Consider the following 26,551-nt stretch of genomic DNA (forward strand, 5'->3'; position numbering starts at 1 on the left):
GTTGAGCATGGAGTATGGAAAGAGAACAATGGAGCTTGTTACGGGTCCAGAGTACAAGTTTTAGGAGGAGTTGCTGAGGGAGCTGGGTTGTATAGTCTCCTTCCTTTCCTTGCATTCTCTACAACTACCTGAGGGGAGATTATAGTGATGAGAGGGTTAGCCTCTTCTCACAATTAACAAGAAATAGAACAAGAGGAAATGGGCTTAAGTTACACCAGAGAAGATTTAGATTGAATTTAAGGAAAGGGAGTCTTCGTGAGAGGGGCTGTCAGTCACTGAACTGGCTGCCAGGGAAGTGGTAGAATCCCCATCCCTGGAAGTATTTAAAAGACGTGGAGATGTGGCACTGAGGGACATGGTTTGGTGGTGGACTGGGCTTACAGATGGGCTCAATGAGCTTAGAGGTCTTTTCCATCCAAAATAATTCTGTGGTGCTGTGGTTCTTTTCTATTATTCTGTAAATAACATGGGAGGAAAATCAGCTTGACTGCTGAGCTGAGACACTTGGCTAGTATTAATTGTGATTAGCAATGCAGCCAGTATTCTCTTTGTTAACAACCTGTTTGATGGGACAGACCAAATTTATGGACAGCATCAGTTTGGAGGGATACGTCAGTGCTACTCAAAGGATCTTATGAGGTTATAGAATCAGATTGACAGGAGCCCTGAACAAAGCGTTCTGGTTTTAGCTGAGTTATTTTTCTTCCTAGCAGCTGGTATAGTGCTGTATTTAGGATTTAGGATGAGAATAACATGGAAAACATGCTGTTTTGGTTGCTGCTGGCAAGTACTTACACTGTGTCAAGGACTTAGATTCTCATGCTGCTTTGCTGGTGAGGAGTCTGGGGAAGCAGAAGAAGCTGGGAGGGAACACAGCTGCAACAGCTGACCCCAACTTTCCAGCGTGATATTCTGGCCTGGAGGAGCTTACTTAGGTGCTGTCTGGGCATCAGTCAGTTGGTCATGAGCAATTGTTTTTCATTTACATAACTTGTTTTTCTGGGGTTTTATATGTCTCTATTTTAAATTTTTATTATTATTATTATTATTATTATTATTATTATTACGTTTTATTTAAACTATTAAACCATTCTTCTTTCAATCTATAAATTATCCCAATTTAACCTTTCCAGTTCTCTCCCCATACCACAGTGGATCCCACTGAGTGAGCAGTTTCGTGGTCCTTAGTTGCTGACTTGGGCTAAAACTCAACAGTCTTTTTGGCAAGTTGACTTCAGGTCTGACCTGAGTGTGTTAGAACAAAATTGTTTTAAACATTCATTATGTTAATTTTATAGTCACTGGTCACAATGTTGATTTATTTGGAGTCGGAGTTGTTGTGCTTGTTCTGAGAATTGGGTTACGTAACGGCTTACCTTCTTTATATATTCTTCTTTTGTTATCTCTGGGGACTGGATTAAGGATATAACTTTGATGGACTGTGTAACACTGGCTCAAGATAAAATAATTCCTGTTTGTGATACTAATCTGATATTTTTGCTCAGTATTGTTGTCATATCTGTACTTCTCGGGAACCACCTCTTGAAAACTATTAAAAATCACAACCTTTATCTTTTCTCCTCAGTGAACCAATCTATGGGCCAGATAAGGAGGAACACTTGCCCCACTTCTTCACCTTTCCTTTCCTCTTCACCTTTTCATTCTCCTCCAGGCTGATTTCAATAGCTCTTGAGAATTTTGAAATCCTTGAGATGTTCAAACCAGTGTATTCATATTGCTATGTCTCCTGCATGTGTTTCAGGTTTTGAGGTTAAACAATTATTTAGGAAAACTGCCCAGAGATCCTCCCTGAAGCTGCATCACTACAAATTACAGGGTACATGGGGAACTGTACGCAAGTACCAAGGACAGTGGGCACCTCCAGTGTTATGGTAGTTCAGCCCTGAGTAAGTGTAGAATGCTGAAAAACTACTAAAATATTTGAGGAAAGTATCTGGTCACACTCGCAATTCCAGAGAGATACAAATCATTGCAATGTGCTGGCACCTGGCCCAGGCCTAGCAAGCCCTATTCAACACAATCCACTATCCTCAAGTGGAGGAGGTCTCTGGATCTGACAACAAAACAACGGGCACTCTGGGTACTCCAGCTGCAGTGATAGGCTTTGCAGCTGAACCAGAGGAACAACCCATTCTGGTATCAGTCATTCCTACAGACAAACAGAAATACTGGATGCAAACATCAGCGTTTTTGGTTAGGAAAGAAATCCCTAGTAAGAAGGCAAAGGAGGAGGAAGTGGATGAAGAGGGCTACTACAAATGGCCATCACAAGAGGAGGAGGAAGAGGAAGAACTCATAAACAAGTCAGTTACCATACAATCAGCAAACAGGCACTTTGGCTGCGCCAATGCTCAGTTAACAGAGTCAGTAATCTGGAATCAGAGGGAAAAGTCCAGCACCTGGGATCCCTTTATAGAGAAGGAGGCATTGACAAACTGATTGAAAATGTGTCACAAGCCCTCAGCCTCTGAAGGTGACTCCCTCCGGGCATGAGGAAAAGGTATCTCTTCTAAGAAAATGTTACAATCCATTCAGGCAAATGGACCACCATGAGGAGAAGTATCCTGTACCTGAAGGACTTAGCCATGCTGGAGGTGATTTATGATGACCTTGATACTGAGCAGTTATCCAAGGAAAAAAAAGTCTAGTGCAAATGATCCACTGCTGTAAGTTTTTACAGAGCTCAATTAATGTCATCTCATTGGCAGTAAAAACCTGGGAAAATGTGGAGGGACAATCACTGGATAAACTAGATATGGAGAGAATACAAGAAAGTGAGGCAGAATATCAGCCTCAGTCCTAGAGACATGGGAATGTGAGCTGCAAGGAAAATAAATCACAAAAGGGTGTTTTTCCAGGAAAATGGCTGCTCCAGTTTCCAGCAGGATGGGGGAAAGAAGAGTAAAAGTGAGAAATCGCATGGGTTGACATAAAGGCAGTTTAATATAGAAAACAAGAGCTGTACACGCATGCAGAGTGATATAAGGAATTCATTCCCATGGGCAGGCAGGGAAGCATTAGGAACACTCCTAAGGAGGGAGTGTTCCAAGGGCATGTTAAAAAGACAGAGCCAAAGTCTTCTCAGGTGCTCATAGTGATAAGCTGAGAGCTAATGGACTGACAAGTTGACATAAGAGAATTTTCAATTACATATTAAGAAAAAATAATCACTCCGAAATTAGTCAAACATTGGAACTGCTTCCCCTTAGATGATGTCATTGGAATCCTTCAAAATCATAACTGGACTGCAAAAAGACCTATGTAATCTAATCAAATTGGCCCTGATTTACATGGGAGTTGTACTATATCTCTTTCAACCTAAATTTTTCTGATTTGATGAACTTAAATTTTTCATACAAATTGTAACTGATACAGTTGTGCCCTATATGTACACCTATCCTATTTTAAGTGACAATATACTCAAATTATACTTCATTGATGGGCCATATTTTTCAGATCCAAGTCTCAGACTTACCCATGTCCCAGGTCTGATCTGTAACCATGTCTCTGGTTGAATTTTATTCCCATAATCTCTCCCTCACTTCGTATCTATGTTATAATGGAGGAAAAGCTTATTAGTTCTATTAAGTTCTCTGGAGAATAATTATGGAATGCTTGCTATCATTTTGTATATCTATAGCATTATCTCCAAGAAGTTTCTTATGACTTTATTCTCTGAAACTTAGGGATGGAGCGGTAAATCATGACATTATGGGCAAAGCACTTGCTTTTCTTGGCTTTCAATACTGTTTTCCATGCACTGAGATACTAGTTTTCATCAGGATTTCGGCATCATTACTCTATGTTATTCAACAGAGACTTCCAGGTTGCACTTGAGATTGAAACAGCATGTGCCTCTGTTTTCAGCCTGTATTTCAGAGCCTTACTTGATCCAGGGGTGTGACAATGTTACCAGAGAAGTAAATGCTGGTTTCTATGAAGCTTGTTGCAAAATTTTGTTATGTACAGAAGTAATTGACACCTGGTAGGCACAGCTAAAAATGTAACATTACTGTAACCCAAATCTGAACTGCCTAATGAAAAAAAAAAAAAAAATCCCACCTACTTATTACAGAAAATAAATTTTTAATGCCCCTACTGAAAAAAATCTTTGTAATAAAAAAACATTTTCTCTGATGTTCTGCTAAATCTGTCACTGCCCTTAAGTGTTTTTAGCTTAACGATAGTAATGTTCTTAGGGAAAAAAAGGGGAAGGGCTACAGGGATCATCAATGTCTTCTTGTCCTCAGTCGGAGCGACGTGACGCCAGTGGTGAAGAACCCTGATGTTCCGGGTTTCCTTCCAGTCTTCTGGGAGTACTTACAAATTTGCTGAAACAGTCCTCTTGTTCTTTTTTTGACTGGTTCTCAGGCAGATCTGAAGAATCCTTTTGCCTCATTTGATTATTCTTCATACATTCCAGCATATTCAACTAACTTTTTCTACAAGTTCACTTAGCAGTTCCTCCAGTTTTGCAAAAGTAGTTTTAAGATGCTTTGTATTTCAGGCTTTATTTTTCAGAATTGGTATTAAGAAACTGTATTTCTATAGTGACATTTTTACTGTTTAGTCAGCAGTTTCAGAAGCCTGTCACAACTATAATTTTGGGGGAAAAGAAAATTACAGGGGTGTATTTTTTCCCTAGAGATAATTTGTGCTATGACAGATCATTCTTTTCTCAGTTTTTGATTTATGCACCACACATAATAGATTACTTTATTTTTTCTCTCCTTATTTTTTTATCTAGTAGTATCTGCTTCATCTGTGTACCTTCTAGAGTACCTTTGAAACATTTTGAATTATTTTTTGTTATAAACTCAAGAATTACGATCTCACAATAGCGATTATGAGTCAATACAATTATATCAATATTGTTTCAATAAGAAGAAAAATTATATTGTATTGATTTTATAAAATATTAGTTATAATCCTAAATTAAATTATCCTTTTTTCCCCCTAAGTTTGATAATTTAGACTTGAAAGAATTTGAAATTTGCCCTAAATCCTGCTAGACTTCTCAAATGAAAGTGTGGTTGGCTTACATAATAATTATTAATATCTGTGTGATATCTTATAGACTTTCTTGTAAATTGCATCTTTTGACTTTTCATTGTCTGTCCAAATTTTTGAAAGAGTGTTAATGAGTTTTAGACAACAAACTACAACTACCTATATGAATCAATGTGAATACCTACTTCCTGTTCCTAATGATTTAAGTTGTATTGTAATTATTTTTTTGTTATCATGCTGTTTTTCATATCAGAATCATTCTCTATAGATTATATATGCAAATATTTTTTAATAAATTTTTAAACACATTAGGAGAGCTTGACATTCTTTTGGAAGATGTGAAATTGAAAATTCAAAAGAATTATTCTGTGTTTCCTTCTTCAAATATAAACACAACATAATTACTTATCTCCTCTCAGTAACACTACAACATAAAAGTGGCCTTAAGGGATTTACTAAGTTCATTATTTTGGCTCTGGTAGTGACCAGTAGTTTATGTGTGGCCAAACTACATAAATGATAAATAAACAATAATTGTTCCTGCTTATCTGTAATTTTTCAGAAACTTCGGTTTAGGTATTGACAGGATCAGATAAAGTGTTGTTTTATAAAAAACTCTTTAAAAGCCTTCCAGGATGTTCAAAGTTCATATTAGTCTTTTGGCAACCATACCTACCTGTAGCAAAAAGTTCCACAGTGCAAATATGCCTGGTAAATAAACCTTTTTTTATGCATTTGAAAGCTTGTGCTGGTCTTGTAGAAAATTAAGAAGCGTTCCCTATTGATTTTCTCCACAACATCCTTAAATATTAAAGAAAGTCTGAAATTTCCATCTTCTGCTTGATAAAATGTATTATTGCAGACTCCATCCTGCACTGCACAAAATAGTCTGCTATACTCCAGCTTCTACTTAATACATTTACTGTTTTTTCCTTAAAGGAAATTACATTTTTTTCCTAATGTTTTACTTTTCTCAACTTTTGCATGATAACGTTGTTAATTAGAAGTGTTGAGTATTTATTTTTGTTCTGTGTGTCACTGGACATTGGTATTCACATTATATAAGTAAAAGGGAAGCAAATATAAAAGTGTATGCATATGTTTGAATAGATTTTGATAATTTGAAACAAATAGCTATAAATGATAAAAAATGTGATACATTTAGGGAATATTTTTTCCTCCATTGAGGAATAAATATGTATATGACAATATTCTATCATACCATCTATATAGAAACTAATTTGAGGTTTATTGATTTTGAAGACATTCTTGTTTGCAAAATTCTTATTTTTCAGCAAATTGTTCGTATTGATTTTCTCCATTTATCAGTTTTCACACCACAGATTTTAAAACTAGGATGTATTTCTAATGGAAAAATGTCCATATATCTAACTAATCTAACTACATAAATCGATCAGAATGAATCCTGAAAAAAGAAATGAGCATTATAGGAATTATCTTAAGGACAAAAGACATTGTTTATGTCATTATATAGTAATTTGTACAGTTGTTAAAATGAAGAAGAGAAAACATTTGATGGAAAGTCTTAAAAAAACCCCAGGTTCTACAGGGTGCTCAAGGAACGCCTCAAGAGAACTCCAGGAAATATTTAGATTATATATTTTTATTTATTTTGTTATGTATTCATTTTGGATTAGATTCAGAATTATATGCCCACTTGTTTCCTCTACAGCAAAACTTCGTGAGTCTTGTTTTGATCCTGGAAATATCATGAATGGAACAAGACTTGGAATGGATTATAAACTGGGTTCCACTGTTACGTATTACTGCGATGCAGGATATGTTCTGCAGGGGTACTCTACACTAACGTGTATCATGGGAGATGATGGAAGACCTGGATGGAACAGAGCCCTCCCCAGCTGTCATGGTAAGAACAGGTTTTGTCATTTATTTTCCATTGTCATTACTCTTGCTTTGTAATAGGGAAGAAACAAGTGAAAAATTGGAAATTATTTTAATAATATTCTCTTTGAGAAAAAAAACCTTTTCAATGATATATGTAATAAAATAGATATGTGACAACTCAGGAAACTATTGATTCCAGTTTTTATTAACATTGGATAAATAGTGTTGTTATTGTGAATAGAGCTTATAGTAATGTCATTCTCCATGTCAACATGTGTTCTTGAATTAACTTACAGCAGAATATAGAGATATATACCATATATATGTATTTAAATACAACAGCAAGTATACTTTGGATGTCGTAATACGTTTGTTTCTTTTTGTTACTACCGGTTTTGAAAACATGCAGATGAAATATTTTGTATATACCACATTACAGGACTTAAATTCTTGGGCCTGTGGTCTGTGAAAAAGTTAAACCTTGAAATGCAGGAAAGATCCAATTATTTAAACTTTTACAGATATGAAGTCTGCTCATTTCAAGATTTGTCTGACTTTAGTTGTATGACCACTGATGGTCTCAAGCATAAGCATTTTCAGATTTAAACTAAGAAAATATTAAAATTTTTATTTTACTGATTTCCTAACAGAAATTGATAGACATTTGCAATTTTAACTTTGTGAACAGTCATATATTCTGTAAGATTGAGCACAAAACCAACAAAATAAAAATTCTCAAATCAGAAGAATATCCAATACTATAAGCATTTGAAGAAGTCCAGTATTTTCATTATCTACCAAAACCATCATAGTACTGAATTCCAAAACTCAGTGGCATCAAATTGAGACACTGGCCCTTGAAAATTTTTGGAAGTTTGTTCAAACTTCTAAACTCTCTGCATTAGAAGTCAAATATTTTTTTCTGATTTTAAAATGAGGGATGAATGGGTTTTTTTTCAGAGAGGAGTTGGTGAGGCAGGTTGTTATGTACAATAGGGGAAAGATTTCCTCTTTTTGAAAGGTATTTTTGGTAGGTAATGAAAGATAAAAACATACTTTAGTGACAGAATAATTTTGTCTAGAGTGTCATTTATGAACTACTTAGTAATCTTCAAGTGCTGTCTGTTCTAATGTTCAGTAAAGGGAGAATGTTTTGCTTGAAAGTACTGCCATTGAAATTAATGGGAAAAAGTTAATTTTATTGTAAAGGTAGTAGTGGATGTCTGTCACTGATTCCAACTGGACCATTCTGTTTCTTGGATGAACAAAGCTTTATTTCAAAGATGACAAACCCCGTACTTCTTCAGCATATGATGGCACAGAATAGATGTTTCCACCTGTTTTCCTTGTATTGCTTTTTCTTCCAGTTAAGAGTCAATGGAGCTTTGTAGTTATGTTGCTGTGATATATTACATTATATTTTGACCACGTTTTCTATGCTTTCCACTTTTGTGTGATTTACCTCAAGAAATAAAGAACTTTTATATAGATATAAGAAAGATTATATCAGTTAATTAGCTTTAAGTTATAGAGCTGGAAGAAACAGTTTGAGAGCTGAATTTAGCTCCTGAAAACCAATCTCACCTACACAATAAAATTTGCATAGTAGAAATCAGATTCCTTCATTCTGCAGTTTGTATTTTTGCAGCTGCATCGAAACTGATAGAATTACAGTGAAATATGATATAAATTACCACCTTAGTGTATAGGGGGAGTTTATTTAGTTAGTCAATTAGTTACAAGAAAAAAATTGAACAGATGCTAAGGTTATCTAGGCTAATATGCTAAGGTATTTCACTATGGATGTTAAGAAAGGGATGCAATGAACATATGCAGATGCATTATTAGTATGACAGAGACAATGATTAAGTACTTCTCTCAGCTTCAGCAACTATAGGTAATTTTAAATAATAAACAACAATTTTTAGTAGCAAACAACAATTGTTTTACAGAATAGCAAAAAACCCAGTAATGGGAAATCATGTTCATAACTGAATGTGAAAACCTTGTTCCTACAAGAAGAAATAATTTATTGGTCACTAAAACATTTTATTACATTTCATTACAGTATGTTGTTGAATCCTTGGAATATTTGAATCCAGGCTTCAAAATAACTCAATCTGTAAGATATATCTAAAAATATCCAATATTTTCATAACTGCCTATGAGAATATGCCTGTGCCTATGATTTATTCACTTTTTTGTGTGGTAACCAATTCAGAGTATTATTTTGGTTTCTTTTGATCTATATTAACTTATTATGGCTGTTTGAGGCAGCTCAGATCAGGTTTATATCTGAAAACTGTTAGGATAGGAGACAGATATGCACAGAATAGCATAATCTTACTGCTTATTGTTTTGTAACATAGGAAATGCGGACAACTTTTTCATAAATCATTCAACATTGTTTACTTAATCAGAGGCTTTATAGCTCACATTTTTATGCACTTTTTACATACTGACCATACAAAAAGCTGTTATTTAAATCTATTTCAAAATCTGAATGAGGAATAAGTTGGGCAACTGCAAAAGCCAGATATTCCTGCAGTTAATGAAGCTGAATGTTACTGTTAATTAGAGTCTCTTTTTCTCTGTTTTATAGTTCCAAAGTAATGGTCATTTTAACTACTTAAGCAACATACTTTACTTAAATTTCTCATATGTTGATTTCTTATAAAGCATTTCTCACTTTCTTTTTGCCCAGAACAGCATGTTTGTTTTGTAGAATCACATAGACAGTGACCTGACTACTTAGAAGTAGAATTGAAATCAATTAGGATTTGGTTTTGAATACAAAAATGCTATTTAAATTCTAAGTACTCTGAAAGGTTGATTTTTAATAGCAAAACTTGAAAAAACAATTGAAGGTATTTTGAAAAAATTATAAAGGATTTTATTTTATTGATATTGAACTATCTTCTGACTACTTAATTTTTGTTCCCAAGCTTCCATTTCCCATTTTTCACAAAGTTATGTCCATTGCTTTACCATTCCAAGCTTTCCTTTCATGTAGTCAGTGGAGAGAGACAGGCTTCTTAAAAGGTTGTCAAGGGGGTTTCAAAGAACTTGTTAAGAAGGTCAATTTTTCCAATTGCATCTGGACTACATTAACAGGATTTAATATGCTTGTTTGATCAGCAGGGTATGACTTAGAGCAGCAACACAGAAAATACTGGATCTACTGAAATATCTGAAGAGACTGTTTGGAAGCAGTAATGTTTGCACTAAAAGCATACAAGAAACTCAATTTTGGAGGGACGTATGCGTAAAAATTTAGCTGTTAGATTCCTAAGTAGAAGAGCAAGCACCTGAGTGTACCTTGACCTATAAACCTCACATTACAGACCCTTTTCTGTATGAGCACACTCATTATTCCCCCTCCATGCAAAGGATACCATTGTACACCAAGAACTATTAAGTCAAAAAAGCCAAAATGAGAAAATCTAGCTTCCACACAGTGGATTTTGCAGTACCTGACAAGACATTTAGTTACCAGTATATACTTCTTGGAGACAGGAGTCTCATTTTCCTGTAGATGTCCGACTGATTTTTTACTTTAAAATACACAAATAGTTATGTAAATAGGAAACAAAATTAGTATCTTTCTTTACGGCTATGCAGACAGCTGGTATTTTGCTGAAAACCCCACAGTTTGTTTTTTGGTGTGTGTGTTGTTGTTGTTGTTTTTGTTGTTGTTGTTTTTTTGGTTTTTTTTAATGTGATTGAGTTAAAAGCTGAGCTTTTTTTAAAGACGTTCTCTTAATATTGGAAAAAGTTTGAAAATCTTACAGGAATTAACTATAAATATTAATAATTTCAGAAAGATTGGAAAACAAAAATAAATACAGACACATGCCTATATCCACAGCAAGCATTACTCTCTTTGGCCTTTTGCATATACATTTGGAATTCATAATATGGCTTTACAAAGTCCATTGAATAATAAATGTTGTGTGTAATTATTTCAGGCTTTCATTTAGGAAGTAATAACATTGTATAATGGTAAGTAAAGTATTAGAAATTAAGAAAGTGTTTAATTGCAATGATCTTATCAAAATCAGCTTCCAGAGAATCCCAATTCCCACTGAATTTAAGGGATTAGTTAAGTGGAGTGCATCGTAAAACCAGACACTTCCTCTTCTGTTGAACTAAATCTGCAGCCAAATCTTGGGAGCAGAGTTTAATGAAGGAAACATTACAAGAAGGAGAAATATTTTAAGCTATATAAAATTGGGAGTATTTTCAGCTTTACTATTTTACTTTGCTATAAAAGAAATGATTTGAAATCAAGCATATCTATTCAAGCCATAATTTTAAATATGTTTGCTTATATGCAACTGTTATTTTGAAGCAATATCATGAATTAGCAGGCAAAATATAACAGAAACTTTAATATTTTTGAAAGTAATATGTAAATTATAAAATATGTAAATTAAATTACAGAGTTCCAATTTTTTTGACAATGAAAGTATACAAAAAGTACCAATGAAAATACAGAATAAATTATGTGAACTTTTTTCTGCTTTAAAATATTAAAAACTGACCCTTCTTTGTTTGTTTTGAATATGTAAATTTTCTAGTAAAAGATTGAAAAAACATTTCCTTAAAAAAACATAAATTCTTTCATCATGTATTTTGAGGTAAGGAGAAAAACAGTTTTTAGCAGTAGTTTGCATAAATATATGCTTGTTTCTGTATTCAAGGTTAGCACCATAGATGCTTATTTTTCTTTGAAGATTTTTTCAAACAGACAAGATAACATCAGGATATTATGTTTTTAGACAGAAAACTATTTCTCTACCATTTAGTTACACAGAGAAGCAAATATTTATTTCCAAAGTCTTCAAGACACTGAATTGGGACAGGATTATGTAGTATCAGTTAATAATCATGATAAATCAGTTAATTAATAACTGGAATTAAAGAAACTGATCCAGTCATCGGCACTGGCTATAGCTGACAAATATCCATATTTCTAACTCAACCTCAGGCAGCAGTTGGAACGTCCTCACTCTTGTCTAATAAAACCTCAATAATGAACTAGAAGAAGATTTATTATGTGGATTATGCTGGTGGTTAAATCCATAAGACTCATATTTCATTGTTTACACAAGTTTTGTCATCTCCACTTTGTCTGTCACAGTGGAGACTGGGGGATGGATGGTTCTGGGCAATAGAAGACACCTGCAACTAAGAGACTGCATTGCTTTAAAATGGAATTCAATTTTGGTTTTCCTTCTTGACTGGGCTACATATAGCCTTTTGCCAATGTATTATAGGAAGGGTAGGCAAGGACATCGTCCAGCTTAAAGATAGCTCCCTCTTTTAGATCCCATGTTTCTTGACATTTAATTCAGAAGCTGCTTGTGTTACAGCTTTTTTTCTGATGTTACACTCTTTTGAAGGAACGGTGTCTTCCACAACAGAACTTTATTTCTAATTTTGAGGTATTTGCTGGATCTTCTTCCTGCAGATGTATTTCTCTTTTATACCATAAACAGTAGTTGTGTGTTAATATACAGCATCAAAACACCATGCAATATACAATCGTGTATTCCATCTATTGCAAAAATTGGTTTGTTGCTATAAATTTAAAAGGTTACGATTTTTTCCTTGTTGTACTGCACATTTTATGTTTCTATTATTTAGTTAATCAGTTACTGACTTGGTAGTTCAAACCTTTACTTAGGTGACATGCTAGGAAATACACTGCTTTGGTTTATGGCTGAATTTTTAATAAAATATATATTTTAGTCATATTATTTATATTTACAATTGAGAGCAAATATCAGTAATAGAAGGCCAGAGAACATTAATTTCAGTGATATTTTAATTGTTTTCAGTTCAAATGCTGGTGACATCGGTTAACATCTATTTCATTATAAGATAAAAGTATGGAATGACTAGAGAAACAGCTGGCCTAAAGCAGAGCAGATTTCCTCAATGGGAGTAAACATGACAATAATATGATCAAAATGTATCTGAAATGTCTATTATGTATTCAAATTGGACACCCTGTGAGGAAAGGAAGAGGAAAATTATTCTTTTTACTTTGTATGGGAAATAATATCAAACTATGGAAGGTCGTTGAAATAGATTTGAAAACAACAGCAGAAAGTATTTACTGTTGACTTGGAATAATTTAAAATACCATCTGAGAGCATTTCCAATCAGAATCAAAATCTAAACAGAGCACCATAAGAGGCGATGACTCAAAAGAAGGTAGTAGAAAGTGTGGCCAACAGGGTTTTGAGAAAAAACTTCAAAACCTAATTTAAGCAGTAATACAGTTTTGCAAAGATTAAAAAAGTAGAAACTTACTAAAGAGTCAACAACAGATCAAGGCCAAAAATGTATACAATGACAAGGTTACTCAGGGGAAGGAAAAAAAGAAATTCCTTATATATTATGTTATATTTCTTGTATTATCTTACTGAGGTAACAGGAGAGGTGGTGCATTGGAACCATTCCTTTGGCTTGAAGGAAACAAGTAGAAATAAGGAAAACCAATAAAGAGAACCACAACAAGTTGCTAGGATAAGACAGTCTTTTCTGTGTAGTTCTGAAAGAGATAGATATGAAGCGTTTGAAGTACAAATGTTGACCTTGAGGTTAAATTAGCCTTTCTGTCGAAGCAGTGGGAGGGGATGAACCTGTCAGAAATCTTCCTTGATGAGCATTTGGCCAATTTCCAGTCATAAAATTGGTAGAGATTATTTAAAAAAAAAAAAAAAAAAAAAAAAAAAAAAAAAAAAAAAAAAAGAGAGAGAGAAAAAATGTTGAACTAGGAGACACATAGACACATTGTTCTACAAGCTGAACAAAAATCAATATAACTTTTGAAGAAGAATGTGGATCTTTTGGGGATGTCTTAGAGCTCAACAAGCATATGGATGAAATTAAAAACAGTTGATACCATATAATTGAATTTATAAAGACGTTTGGCAGTGTTCCATGAAAAATACTATCTTTTAAGGGAAAAGCAATACAGTGCATTAGGATAATATTTGATTACAAGGTAAGAATTGGAAGTTGTTGATGTGTTGTCCAGTTTTAAATCTAGAAAAAATTCAAGAAAGGAGGGCTACCACAAAGATCCATATTTTTCCTACGAATTATGCTGCCCAATACAAATTCACATAAAATTGAGATGACAAAGTTCACATTATCACAAAATTATATGGTATAATCATATCTAGAGTCAAATGCACAGAGAGAAAGGCACATCAATTTCACTTCTGTTAAGTGCAGACAAAATGCTTAGAAAAGAAATAACCCTAAGTAGAGGCATGTGGTGATAATTAGATTTTGGTTCTGAAGAATCACAATATCACAGAATAGGTAAGGTGGGAGGGGACTACAGTTCTTCAATATCTCAAATGAACAAGACTCTGCAAGCACTCTGGGCAATCTGTTCCAGTGTGTGATGGCCTGAAAGTCAGAAGACCTTCCTCATGTTCAGGTGGAACTTCCAGTTTCTGCCCATTGCCTCTTGTTTTATTCCTTGGCACCATCAAGAAGAGCCTGGCTCCATCCTCTGTCATCCTCTCTTCAGCTACTGATAGACATTGAGGTGGTCTCCTCTCAATGGTGTCTTCTCAAGGCTGAATAAGCCCAGTTCCTTCAGCCTGTCCTTGTAAGAGAGATGTTCCAGTCCAAGATAAATTACCTTGAAATCACTATTACCAGTCTTTTGTAGGTTGGCAAAATTCTATCAGAATTATATTTAAGGATTTTTTTCCTCACAGAGCACCCTAAACCATAACATATACTTTGATGAGGCAGTGTTAACAAAAAACAACAACAACAACAAAAAAGCCACAACAACAACAACAAAAAAGCCACAACAACAAACAAACAAAAAACCACCAAAACAAAAACAAACCCACAAAACAAATACAACATGAAGGTCATATTTGCTTCTTTCCTGCAGTTATAGGAGAGTCTATTTCTCAGCACTCATAGTTCAAGGAAAAATAGAATTGGAGTTTTTAAATGTAGTCCTTATTACAAGGAAAAAAAGCAGTCCTAAATTTTTGAGGAATTTAGTTTAAAATCTTTCTTTCTTGTACTGAGAAATAGACCTGTACATCATGCAGTCTTCAGTTTGCTGATTTGAAGTGTAAATAAGAATCTCTGGGTTGCTGATCACTAGGGATCCCAGCGACTTGTGTGAAAGCTTCCCAGACACAAAAGTTTGATGGGTATATTTCTTTCTTTGTTTTCTGCATGTTTTAAATGTCAAGTCTGTATTATTTTATTTTATATTTTCAATTGGTATTTGTGCTCATGACTGTTCAGTGACCAGTTTTTTTTACTCTTGTTCTGTTTTATACTTACTTCTGACCCTACTTTTCTTTCCTGTGTTTCAGAAGTCCCTGTTCTTAATTTTCTTGGTTGGTTTTATTTACTTCTAATCTGAATGTGTCTTTAATTAGGGACAGTGTGTTGCTTCAGTCTTTTTCTCTCCTTTCTTTTTCATTTTCTTTAGTTCGTTTTTCTTTAGTGAGTTAGAAAAGAGAGAATTTCTGTCTTTTTAAAGTTAATTGAGAAGTCTACGTTGCAAACCTAAACAGCAGTGATAGAAAAGAAAGCTGAGATTGAGAGGATTACAATGACCTCAGTGAATTTATCATTAACTATCAGATCTCAAATTTAAAATAGCAATCATTAAATGTTCCTGCAGTTTCCTTTTTAACTGCTGGTGCACACACACTCAAAATATTTAAAATCACTTAGAAAAAAAATAATCATCATTTGGAAACCTAAAGCTTCATTCTAATTGTATAATAATGTTTGCAGATTATTCAAGAAAAAGCTTATTCTTTGTTCCAGCTGTGATTCACTGCTAATGCTTAAAAACTCATTTAGGTAAAAGAACATTCTAGAGACATGCAAATAGGCAGTATACAACTACTTAAAATGGTTTTGAATGGGCAATACACTCATTTACAGCCTCCCCAGCCCTAAAATGGTGAAAATCCTGTTACCAAAACAGGATTCAGGAGCTGATTTCACATATGAGCTTTATAGTAATATGTAGATTCCTTGTTCTGTGAAGATTGAAATGAACTCATAAAGTTACTGAGTTCTAAGAAAGCTCATAATTTAACTTCTATCCTCAAATTTTTGTTTCATCTGCTTAGAAGCTATCATGCTATTCATCACATAATGAAAATTATTCTTAAACCAAACAAGTAAAGAAATATCATTTAAATATGAAGAGTGCACAGATGAATAAATAAATAATAAATTTGCTATATGACCTTCAAAAATAATAATAAAAAAAAAAGAAGTTTCTGATTGAAAGAGATGATTATTTCTTGTGAAGAGGTCTGTAAATCCTTAAACATTTTTGATTCATACTTTCTGATGTGTCAATCTCTCAATTCTGCTATTGTAGCTAAAATGTGTTAAGCTTTGTTAATCTCAGATTTATTTTTACTTCTACACATCTGTCATATAATGCTCCTTTCCTCTTGCTATCTTAATGTACTTGAAAGACTCTGAAATGGTCTTCCCCGGAAGACTGCCAATTTTCTTTTCTCTTCTTTTTTATTCATTTGGTATGTTGGCAGTTAAATTGTTTTAAAATGATTGCTCATTTTCCCTCAGACGTTCCTTAAATATCATGTCAAGTCTGCTGCAGACAGCTGACTTGAAAAGCATGTTCAAACTTTTATTTCTGCTGTGGAAACTATAACTCTGGTGTGCTCCTTCAAAGGAATGGAACTGTGCTGAGGCACAGGCTGACTGCAGAGACCTATTCCACTTCCATTTATTATAAGCAGAGATTGTTTCACTGCAAAGATCTTTATTCTAGCACAAAAGATGTTAGAAAATGTTTTCTCCTATTTAATGGCTCCATTCTCAGAGCCTGCTACTTTAATTCCATTTCGTTGGCAAAAGAAAACAAAACATTACTTGCATGAAGGAACACAACATTATTAAGTGGGTGTTTCTGCAGTGAAAGACTCCTGGAAAGGTATCACATGGCATTCTAATGGTTTTATCAACTGGAGCAGTGAGAAACATGAACAAGAGGAGAAACCTCACCATCCTTCAGCTCACATGGGAACACCACAACAGGGAGAACCCAGATCCTGCCCCTTATTCTGGAGGCAAGAAACATAAGGCTTCATCAGCTGCACACAATTCCTTCAAAAGTTATGAAAAATATTAATGCATTATAACTCAAGATTCCAGAAGACTACACCACTCTGGAAATGAATTTAATTCACTGCACTCTATTGAAGAGAGGTTTCTTTCAGAAAGCTATCTCTTGCAGTATTAACAGAAAAATGAAGAATTAAGAAAAATAATTGTCTGCAATTTAGCTATTTTAAATTAAAATTTTACTAATGCATTTGTTAAACAGGGATTTAAAAATTTCTATAATTTAAGATTCATTTTAATCTTGTTATTTTTAGTTTTATTTATAATGATTAATATATTAACCATACTTATGTTTATTTATTTGGTATCTGATTATGCTATGGAATATTTTGACATTTACATGCCACAGGCCTTGATAATAAATAATTCATGATGTGTAGATCTACCCTGACATTTAAAGATAGAATCATTATATAGAATTAGATTTTGGGTTATAATATTGGAAATCTGACTTCAAATTTCCTTTAATATTCTCTAAGGCTTTGACTATTCAATTACGAGCACAGGATTTTTTATTTATGCTTGCTCATTTTACTGCTCATCTAAAATGGACATGAATTTACTCAGATAGGGCAGAAACAGAAATATGTCTAATTTCCAGATAATAGCATTTGTTCAGAAAATTATAGGAAAAATAAATAAGGGAGAAGTAGTTTTGCAAACTGATAATATTTTGGATATTTGAATAACGGCCAATATTATGAAAGAGCTATCAGATGTGAACCCATTCTACAACACAAAAAAAAAGGATTTTGATCTTCTGCCACATCTCAGTTTCTATCAAAAATATCATTTCACTTTCAGCACTTGAGAAAACTGTATGGAATTTTTAACATCTCTGTGCACAGTTCCTTAAGGAAAAACTAAATAGAATTGATATTTATAATTAATCATTAAATTGAGAACAAATATTGTTTCTAAAGTTGTGTTTCCCTTGAATATAGAAGTGTAATAATCAGCTGTATAAAATCTGCTTTGTATCTTCAAAAAACATAGTTTTCTTCAATAGATTTCAAGAAACAGAAACTGAATATACAGAGTTATTTGTCTTTTTTGGCTTTGGTGGTAAAAGTTGATGAACTGTTGAATAAATTTACATAGAAATAATTTGATAGTGTATTAAATTGCATTTTATGTATTTATATAAACTTTATGTATTAACATCAAAAGCACTGCTAATTTTTCTGTTGCTTCTCTTTATTTAAAAGAAAGAGATACTTCTCACTTGAAATGTACTTCTTAAAATGCACATAATGATGTTTCTCTGTTAATTATCTGCCATACAGATTCCAATCTCTTTGATTCTCTCTTTACAAGACATATTTTATTGGTTATTCATATTTTAGAAAATTTCAAAAATTGGTTTAGGTTCTTGGGGATTTTGGGGTTTTTGTTTTGTTTTAAGAGCTGCCTTTAGGTGTTCTTCCATTTTGTCCTTTTTTTTATTCATAATCTTTTTTCTTTATGAGTTCTTCTTCTAGAAAATATTAAATAGCCCATCATGCTATAGCAGTTCATTTGTGGGTTTAGCACTGCTAGCACCAATAATATTGAACAAACTTCTTTGTAATCTTAGGATCAATTAATACGGATAGATCAGAACCAATTATAATACATACTGTCTCTGGTGTGTGGGTGATAGCTAGGGACAGGCGCTCGGAAGATCACGTGATGTCACGGGAAGATAAGGACTCTCCCCCCGTCCCTTCGGTGGTGGCCCCTCCTAGCCCCATTAGCTTCCCACCAACCACTGACCTTTAGATCCTTTGCCCTCCCACTGACATAGTAGAAGACCCTTTAGACTATTTAACCCCATGTGTAATACAATAAACCGCCATTTGCCGTCCACCACATTGGTGTCAGCGTGTCAGATGGCCCGAGTAGCTCGAGGACGTCGAGCTGCCGTGCTGACTCTTTGAAACCAAGTCGCCATTGCCTCATATCGAAGGCAACACTCTGGTCTACTTTGATATCCTTAAGCCATTGTGACAGATATTTATATCTCTCTTTCTTCCAGGAATCGTACAAAAAATCCAATAATTTCCCAAAAATATTTATGAGAATATCTAAAATTCATTTATTGTACTAGAATTGCTGGCAGTTATTTCTCTAATTTTATCTCAATTTACCATATCTTCAGAAAGTGACCAGACTGTCCATGTTCTCATTCTTCTCTTTTGGAGACTAAACCCCTGCTAATATTTCAAAACTTTTATGCTAATATGAAAATAGAACTTTTTGTTGTTGTTGTTTTAAATGGCAAAATATTGATGTGATATTCTTATTTTACTGCTCTTAAATGGAACAAAAATTTTGCTTTCTATGTCTGCATTAAAGACTATATTAGAGATATATTTTTCCACAGCAAAGTTTCATTGAAACTCAAAATCTGTCTTTGATCTTTTAAGTTTTTCTGCAACAGTTTCCAGCTGCTTTTGATCTTGCACTTCTACATTTGCTAATAGTTTTTTTTAAAAGTTGCTACTTGGAATTTCTCTGTTTGTTTGGGGGGGGGTTGTTTTGGGGTTTTTTTTGGTTATTGTTTTATTTTGCGGGGGGGTGTTTATTTGCTTTTAGATAATGTTCTCATTTCCCCATGGTCTCTTAATGATTCAGGGCCTGCTTTAGTAAATTTTTAAATTGCCAGCTCCTGCTGGCCTCTGTTTTAACTAACCACATTCAAATACTTTTACATATATTGGCCTGAGTTTCTCTCTCATTTTTTTACATCAGTTTTGATTGCACAGTTAAACTCAGTTGTGAAGACTGAAGAGATTACAGTACAGAAATCTTCTATATTCTTCATTATGTTTTTTTCTTTCATACTGCTTTTCAGCATTATGATATTGCACTGTGTCTCTCTTTGTTTTTGGTATCTTTTTATTTCTAATGTATTTCTGCTTTTCCAAGTAGCAACTAAAGCATACAGTTCTATATCAAGATGTCTTTTACATATTCATTGTATTGTTAAAGCAGCTTTAGGTTCTTCAACAGCTTCACATTTACAGACTGATATACATATTAAATATATCTGTAATTTAGAACTTTAGAATAAATGTCTACCATTTTTATATGTTACAGTGTCCTTTGCATTCAAATTAATTTATATCTAGAAGGTGATGTATGAGTCACTGTATTTGTTTTCTTTATACTCATAAACACTACAAGAAATCATTGCAAATGAAAATCTCATAATTGGACCACAAAGGGTAAATAGAATGATATTGTATCATGAGACGAGGAAAAAGAGTGTCCAATGATTTAATATATGTGGAAGTTTGGGCTGGTTCATTTTCTTCACAGTAGCTAGCAGGACCTGTTTTGGATTTTTGCTGGTTTTGATAAAACCAGGGAGCTTTCATTACTGCTGAGCAGTGTTTACACAGAGCCAAGGCCTTTGCTGCTCCTCATCCCATCCCACCAGTGAACAGCCTGGAGGGGCACGAGAAGCTGGGAGGCAGCACAGCAGGGACAGGTGACCCCGAGTGACCAAAGGGACGTTCCGTAGCTTATGGGGTCATGTTCAGCAATAATAAAGGGGGAAGGTTGGCCTGGGGCCACTGAGCAGTAACTAGCAAGGTGTTGGTTGCCTGATGGTGAGCAAGAATTTTCATTTGTGTTACTTGTCTTTCATGGGTTACATTCCTCCTTTGTTTTCCTGTTCTTTACAATTTACACTTTCACCCTTTCAATTCTCTCACTCCCCCACAAGGGGAGATGAGCAAGCAGGACTGTGTGGTGTTTAGTTTCCAGCTGGGGTTAAACCACAGTAATATATTAAATTTTATAAAAATAAATCATGTCGCTAAGTAATTATTTTTCTGAACCTACTCATTTATATGAATTGAATACTGGATATCTTAGACTGGATTTTGAAACAGTGACCCATTAGATAAAAAGCCAGTATCCCATTACCAGTTCATCAAGGCATTTTCCCCTCTTTTTCCAGACTGTATGCACAGTTCTTATTTTTTGATTGTATTTGTAGCTGTGTAATCAAATTTATTGTCATGACATAAAGCCATACTGTGCCATTCATTTTTAAGCAGTGTTCCCCATTGATTCCATTGAGAACTGCTGCTTAAAAATGGATGGTGCAATATGGCACTCAAATCTGCAAATACAATTAAATTATATTAGATCTTAGCTGTAGGAGCTAGAAAGTAGGTGATCTGAAATCGAGTAGGAATTAACAACTTCAAGCTGCCTTAAAAAAAGTTTAATAGCAAAAAATATTAATTTAAAAAAAAAAGATTAAGAGATTTGAAATTTCTTCTCATGCTTAAGTAGTCCGTTCTTCACTTTTCTTCTTACTAAACTTTCACCTTGTGCATTCTTTCTTTTAGTTAAACTACAAAGACCTAATGAAAAACATATAAGCAATGAGCATGACTGGGGCTTTTAACACTGTATTGTTTAGCTGGAGGCACAGAAAATTTGACTTTATAGCAGTAGTTAGGCATGGATTAGGAGAACCTATCGTTCTCCTGGGTGATTTTCCCTCTGTGGTTTTCAGCTACATTTCTTTTACAACTACTGAAATTTGAGAAAAGATGTCACTCTGATAGTAATGCATTTTATATTGCATTCTCTATTTACTAATACACTGCCATAATAGGTAGAATGTAGTTCTTTGACAAAGGTAAATGAACACTAATGATCAAGGTGACAAATCTTCCAGATAAAATGGTTGCTAATTTACATACAGAATGGGTGATAGTCTGACGTTTTTGTGATAGGGTTTTTCGAGGGCTACAGGTGATGCTATTTTACAGGGCAAGATACATTAGGTTCAGCACACACGGGAACTTTTTGGCATTAATGCTAAAAATGTTTCAAGGAAATAGTGAGCAGTGCATTAGCACACTGATCTTTATCACATTCTCACCACAGTCACGTCCCTTGCTCTCCCTCTAGTGCTCCATTGCTGACCCTGGAAAGCAGGACAAGGACAGCATACTGCATAACATTTTGGTGAACAAACTAGAATAACCTAGAGCATAAATAAATACATAAGGGAATACAGTATTTCAGAGTCTAAGCAAACATTACTAAAAAATAATGAAATACTGTTGGAGAATTACATTAAAAAATATTACTTGCCTCCTGAAGGGTTTTTTTTGTTTTTTGGTTTGTGGTGGGGTTTTTTTGTGTTTGTTTGTTGTTTGTTTTTTGGTTTGTTGTTGTTGTTTTTTTTTGTTTGTTGTTTTGTTTTGGTTTGGTTTGGTTTTTTGTGGTTTGTTTGTTTGTTTTTGTTTGGTTTTTTGTTGGTTTTTTTGGTGGTTTGTTTGTTTGTTTCTTTCTTTCTTTTTTTCTTTTTTTGTTTTTTTTGTTGCAGGTTTGTTGGTTGGGTTATTTTATTCTGCAGGATGTTTTGCATTCCCAGGGGAATGTAAATCCTCAGGATTTGTTGCAATTTTTTTTTTAACAATTTATATTTGGGGGTGTAATGGGTTTGTTAGATTTTTACTATAGGCAGACTTTTCAGTGTAGAGCATAATAATTAGAAAAGTTGATTTTCACAACTTACAAGTCTTCAACCTGCTATTCATAAGGAAACAAAATAAATTATTACACTATAAAACTGAAACAAAGACAATGCTGAATTAAGCATAAGTGACTGTCAATGGCTAGCATGGTAACAGTGGAACTTTTACATGTGTCCAAACAACTTGATGCTAGCTGTTTTCTGGAGGCAAAAATATATGTTTATATCCAGTTAATGTTTTCAATTCACTGTAGCTATGGTTTCATGTCCATCTTTGATTTCTGAGCATTAATGTTTAGGGACGGTCAGGATAAAATCTCTTCCTGAAAAGTTTTGGCATTTTAAATTAAACATTTCCCAAAATGCAAGGCAGGAAATACAGTCAGTGAACTTTCTAAGTTTACTAAAGTATCAAGCAAACCTCTTCCTACTCCCTGAGACATTCAGAAATGTCTTGGAGGACTGTCCAGCTGCTATGGGAGATAAATGATTCACTACCTAATGATTTACAAAATGTAACCTTTTCTCAGCTTGTAAAGGTCAACTGGATGCTTACATCCTGAGCCATACTAGTTGTTTTTGAGACCCAGGAATGTGAATTCTTGTGAAGATTTAAGAGTCATTACAGAGGCAGTTAGAAAATAAGGGACAGAATAAAGGGGAAAGTAAACTCAGAAAGGGCCGAATGAAAAAATCCAGAATGACAAGACTAAGGAAAGAAATTGAGGAAAGAAATACTTAACACAAGTATTAAGTTCTTGCTGTTGATTATATGTTGCATATGCCAGAGTGACAAATAGTTCATGTCTAACTCCAGTCTGTACTGGAGCAAAGGCTGCAGACAACTCTGGTCGAAAGACCTCGTGCCTAAAGGATCCTCACTGGAAATCCTGATTCAGACTCACTGCATCTTTTCTCCCTTGTGTGAACAGATAAATGCCAGCTTCTCACAGATGTTCTCTGTGTGAACATCTATTATAAATCCCATGCATATGTGTGTTGCTTTCATTGAATTCAGTGTGTAGGACAAACGTTTAGATGTTTCAGAAAAAGTGTCATATAAACATTTTAATTATCAACTATAAAAAGAAATGGTATTATCTTCACCTTTTAGAGACTTGGAAGTTATTTTTACCATACTTCAATATTAATGACAGCTCTCAGATTTTTGAACGTGATAGACTTTTTTTTTTTAATTTGCAAAAATTGTTGAGTTTAATGACTTTAAAGTTTTATAAGAATTTTTCAATGAAATTATTTTGGGACCTGTTTTTGTACCAGCTGTCATAATACTACCTTGCAAGTGTCATTACATACTTTATCTAGATCTGTACATAGTTAAATATACTTTGCTCTGGTTTAAGCATACTAGTGTAAGAACCCCGTTTTACAAATAAGATCGCATAAGTTGTAAGAATAAAAAAGAATCAGGGTATAAAAAAATCTTTATTTTTCTTTCTAAGTTACACTATATGCTGAGGACTATATTTAACTCTTAATTTTATGTATTGCTTTTGTGTACTAATACTTCAAGTTTCATTAAGGTGAAATTATGTTCCTTTTTGTGTCAATGCCATTGACTCTAGTGGAATTGTAGTTTTACCCTAAATTTGCACATTAATTTATATCTGCTGATTAGGAAGATGTAAGAATGATATGAGTGCTAGAGTGGGACAGTGGTATTGGTGATTATAGTCTAATTATTCAACTCACAAACAGTAAAGAGGGAAATGGAGTTAGAGACAATATTTTTTGCAATCTGATTTCTTAAGAGAAATATTTAAAGTATTTTGTTGCTTGTATTCTTCCATATTCACTTCTGTTTTACCCAAAATATGGGATAGAAGATCTTGAGTACTTACAAGCTGCTGGTAAGCAGATCTATTTTTATCACAAATATTTGCCACATTCAAATAGTGAAGGTTTCTTTTCTTTGTGTTTTTCCAGTAACTCATGGCAAATTAGTCTCTGTAAATGAGGTTCAGCCAAGATGCTTACAGCTTCTTGGAAAAAATCCTAGTAGTTCTATTATCTAAATGTGTTTACACAAGAAGTGGTGAATTTCACGTGGTGGTGGATTGAGGGAAGGCACTGAGGTGACTCTTTGAGCCACAGAGGGCAATATTCCATGTCCATGTGGTGGTCAGTGCTGACCCGTGTGTCAGGGCGCGTGCCCATCCGCTGTGCCGAGCATCACCAACACCTCCTCCTGCTCTGGGTCCTGACAGATCTGCTTAGCTCCAATAGATGTGCCACATCTGCCACATGTACACACATGTGCACAAGCAAAAGTCAAGACCCTTCAAGAATGTTGACATATTTCAAATGCTGTGACTTTCACACCAAGGCATTACATCATTTCCAGACTGTGTGTGCACACTGGAGCAATAGCTGCCATCTGCTCCTGTTTCAGGTACACAGTCTGTCAAACCCTGAAGCTGCACCATACTGAAAGGAATCCATGCTAATGCAAATTGCATAGATCTGTTCTCAAAGTGTTGGGGCCTTAAATTGCTACATTTTAAAGATGTGTTCTTTTCTTTTCATGGTATACTCCACCAAACATTTTGTGTTAATTACTAAAAGTAGTGTTAAAATATGTGATTTGTTGCAACACCAATAAATATCTTGTATTTAGTATTACAAGCCCTAAGATAAAGTTTCTGGAATAATAATAAGAAAAACATCTTTTTCTTATTTAATACAATTCATGAATATTTTGAGAAAATGCCACAAAAAACCCAGATGTGTTTAGCAAATGAAAGACTGAGTAGTACTTAATTTATAAATTCATTTCTTAACAGGAAATAAATGTGTTATTAACATTAAATTCATTAAAAATGTTTTATAGTCCAGAAGAGAAAAAATATTTTCAAAGAGATGCCATAGTTTAGGGTTAAATCTAAATTAAATCCCTAAATTACTAAGTCTGTGTGACAAGCAGGTAATAGACATAATTCACTGGCATTGACATATGTATGCACCTCTACATCTGATGAAAAAAAGAACACTTTTCTTGCTTGACATTTTTGAATAATGCCAAATACTAAGTTTTGTTATAAACCTCAGAAAAATACATTATGGTGGTAAAAAGCATTTATATCTATATTCCATTTTATCAAGTATTATGGCTGTGGTAGCATAAACATGATGTTTCTATGATAAAGAAAAGTATGTGCTCATAACTTCATATATATAAAGTTATAAATAATTGAGATATAAGTAAGTGGTACAACAAGTTGAGTCAAGAAGTCCTGACTTTCTCATTTTAGTAGTTGTAGACATTAGCTTGCATGTTGAGTGTATTGACATGAGTAAGAATTTAAAGTATGCAGAAGGGCTGTATAATCTATGCTCTTATAGTATAAAGCATCATATGAATGAATAATAGTTTTGTATGCTGTAAATAATAGCATACTGCATCTAAACACATCATTATTTTTATTAAGATGGTTTATAAATTGTTAAGAAATAAAAAATGATCTAGAAAACTGCCATCAATTCTCATTTGATATATGAGAAAATTGCATCTACTCAGTATGTCACAGGTTGTTCAAATTTAATGCAGTGTAGAAGTGCAATAAAATTTTGCCTAATATCATATACTAACATACAACAAATGCACCTGTGTGGGGGCTCTGTGTTGTTCTGCTTCATAACACAACTTTAAATGATTTTTAAATGATATTACATTTTTAAAACTGATTCTCTATTTTCCAGCACCCTGTGGAAGCCGATCAACAGGTTCTGAAGGGACTGTATTATCACCAAACTACCCCAAGAATTATAGTGTTGGTCACAACTGTATTTACTCTATCACTGTTCCTAAGGAATTTGGTAAGTAGGTCTGGTCTCATTCATATCTTTTTCTTGCTTGGTTACTTTCAACAATTCTGGATGATTTGTGTGGTTGCTTTTACATAAAATTATTAATGTTAATAAAGTGTTTAAAGCTGATACTTCTATTAACACTTTTATCATTTTAGAGTG

At 33.9% G+C, this 26,551-nt stretch overlaps 1 protein-coding gene across 3 annotated transcripts in view; it reads left to right on the forward strand.

Moving 5' to 3' along the window:
* CSMD3 (CUB and Sushi multiple domains 3) overlaps window positions 1–26,551 on the forward strand; it is a 585,345-nt gene that overhangs the window by 415,537 nt on the left and 143,257 nt on the right. For all 3 annotated transcript variants that reach the window (XM_063423509.1, XM_063423591.1, XM_063423676.1), the window contains 2 exons: window positions 6,725–6,919; window positions 26,282–26,398. In XM_063423509.1, the coding sequence (XP_063279579.1) occupies window positions 6,725–6,919; window positions 26,282–26,398 (312 nt within the window). The remainder of the gene's footprint in view (window positions 1–6,724; window positions 6,920–26,281; window positions 26,399–26,551) is intronic.

This window comes from Prinia subflava, chromosome 1, assembly GCF_021018805.1.
Source record: "Prinia subflava isolate CZ2003 ecotype Zambia chromosome 1, Cam_Psub_1.2, whole genome shotgun sequence".
In the NCBI taxonomy this organism is placed as follows: Eukaryota; Metazoa; Chordata; class Aves; order Passeriformes; family Cisticolidae; genus Prinia; species Prinia subflava.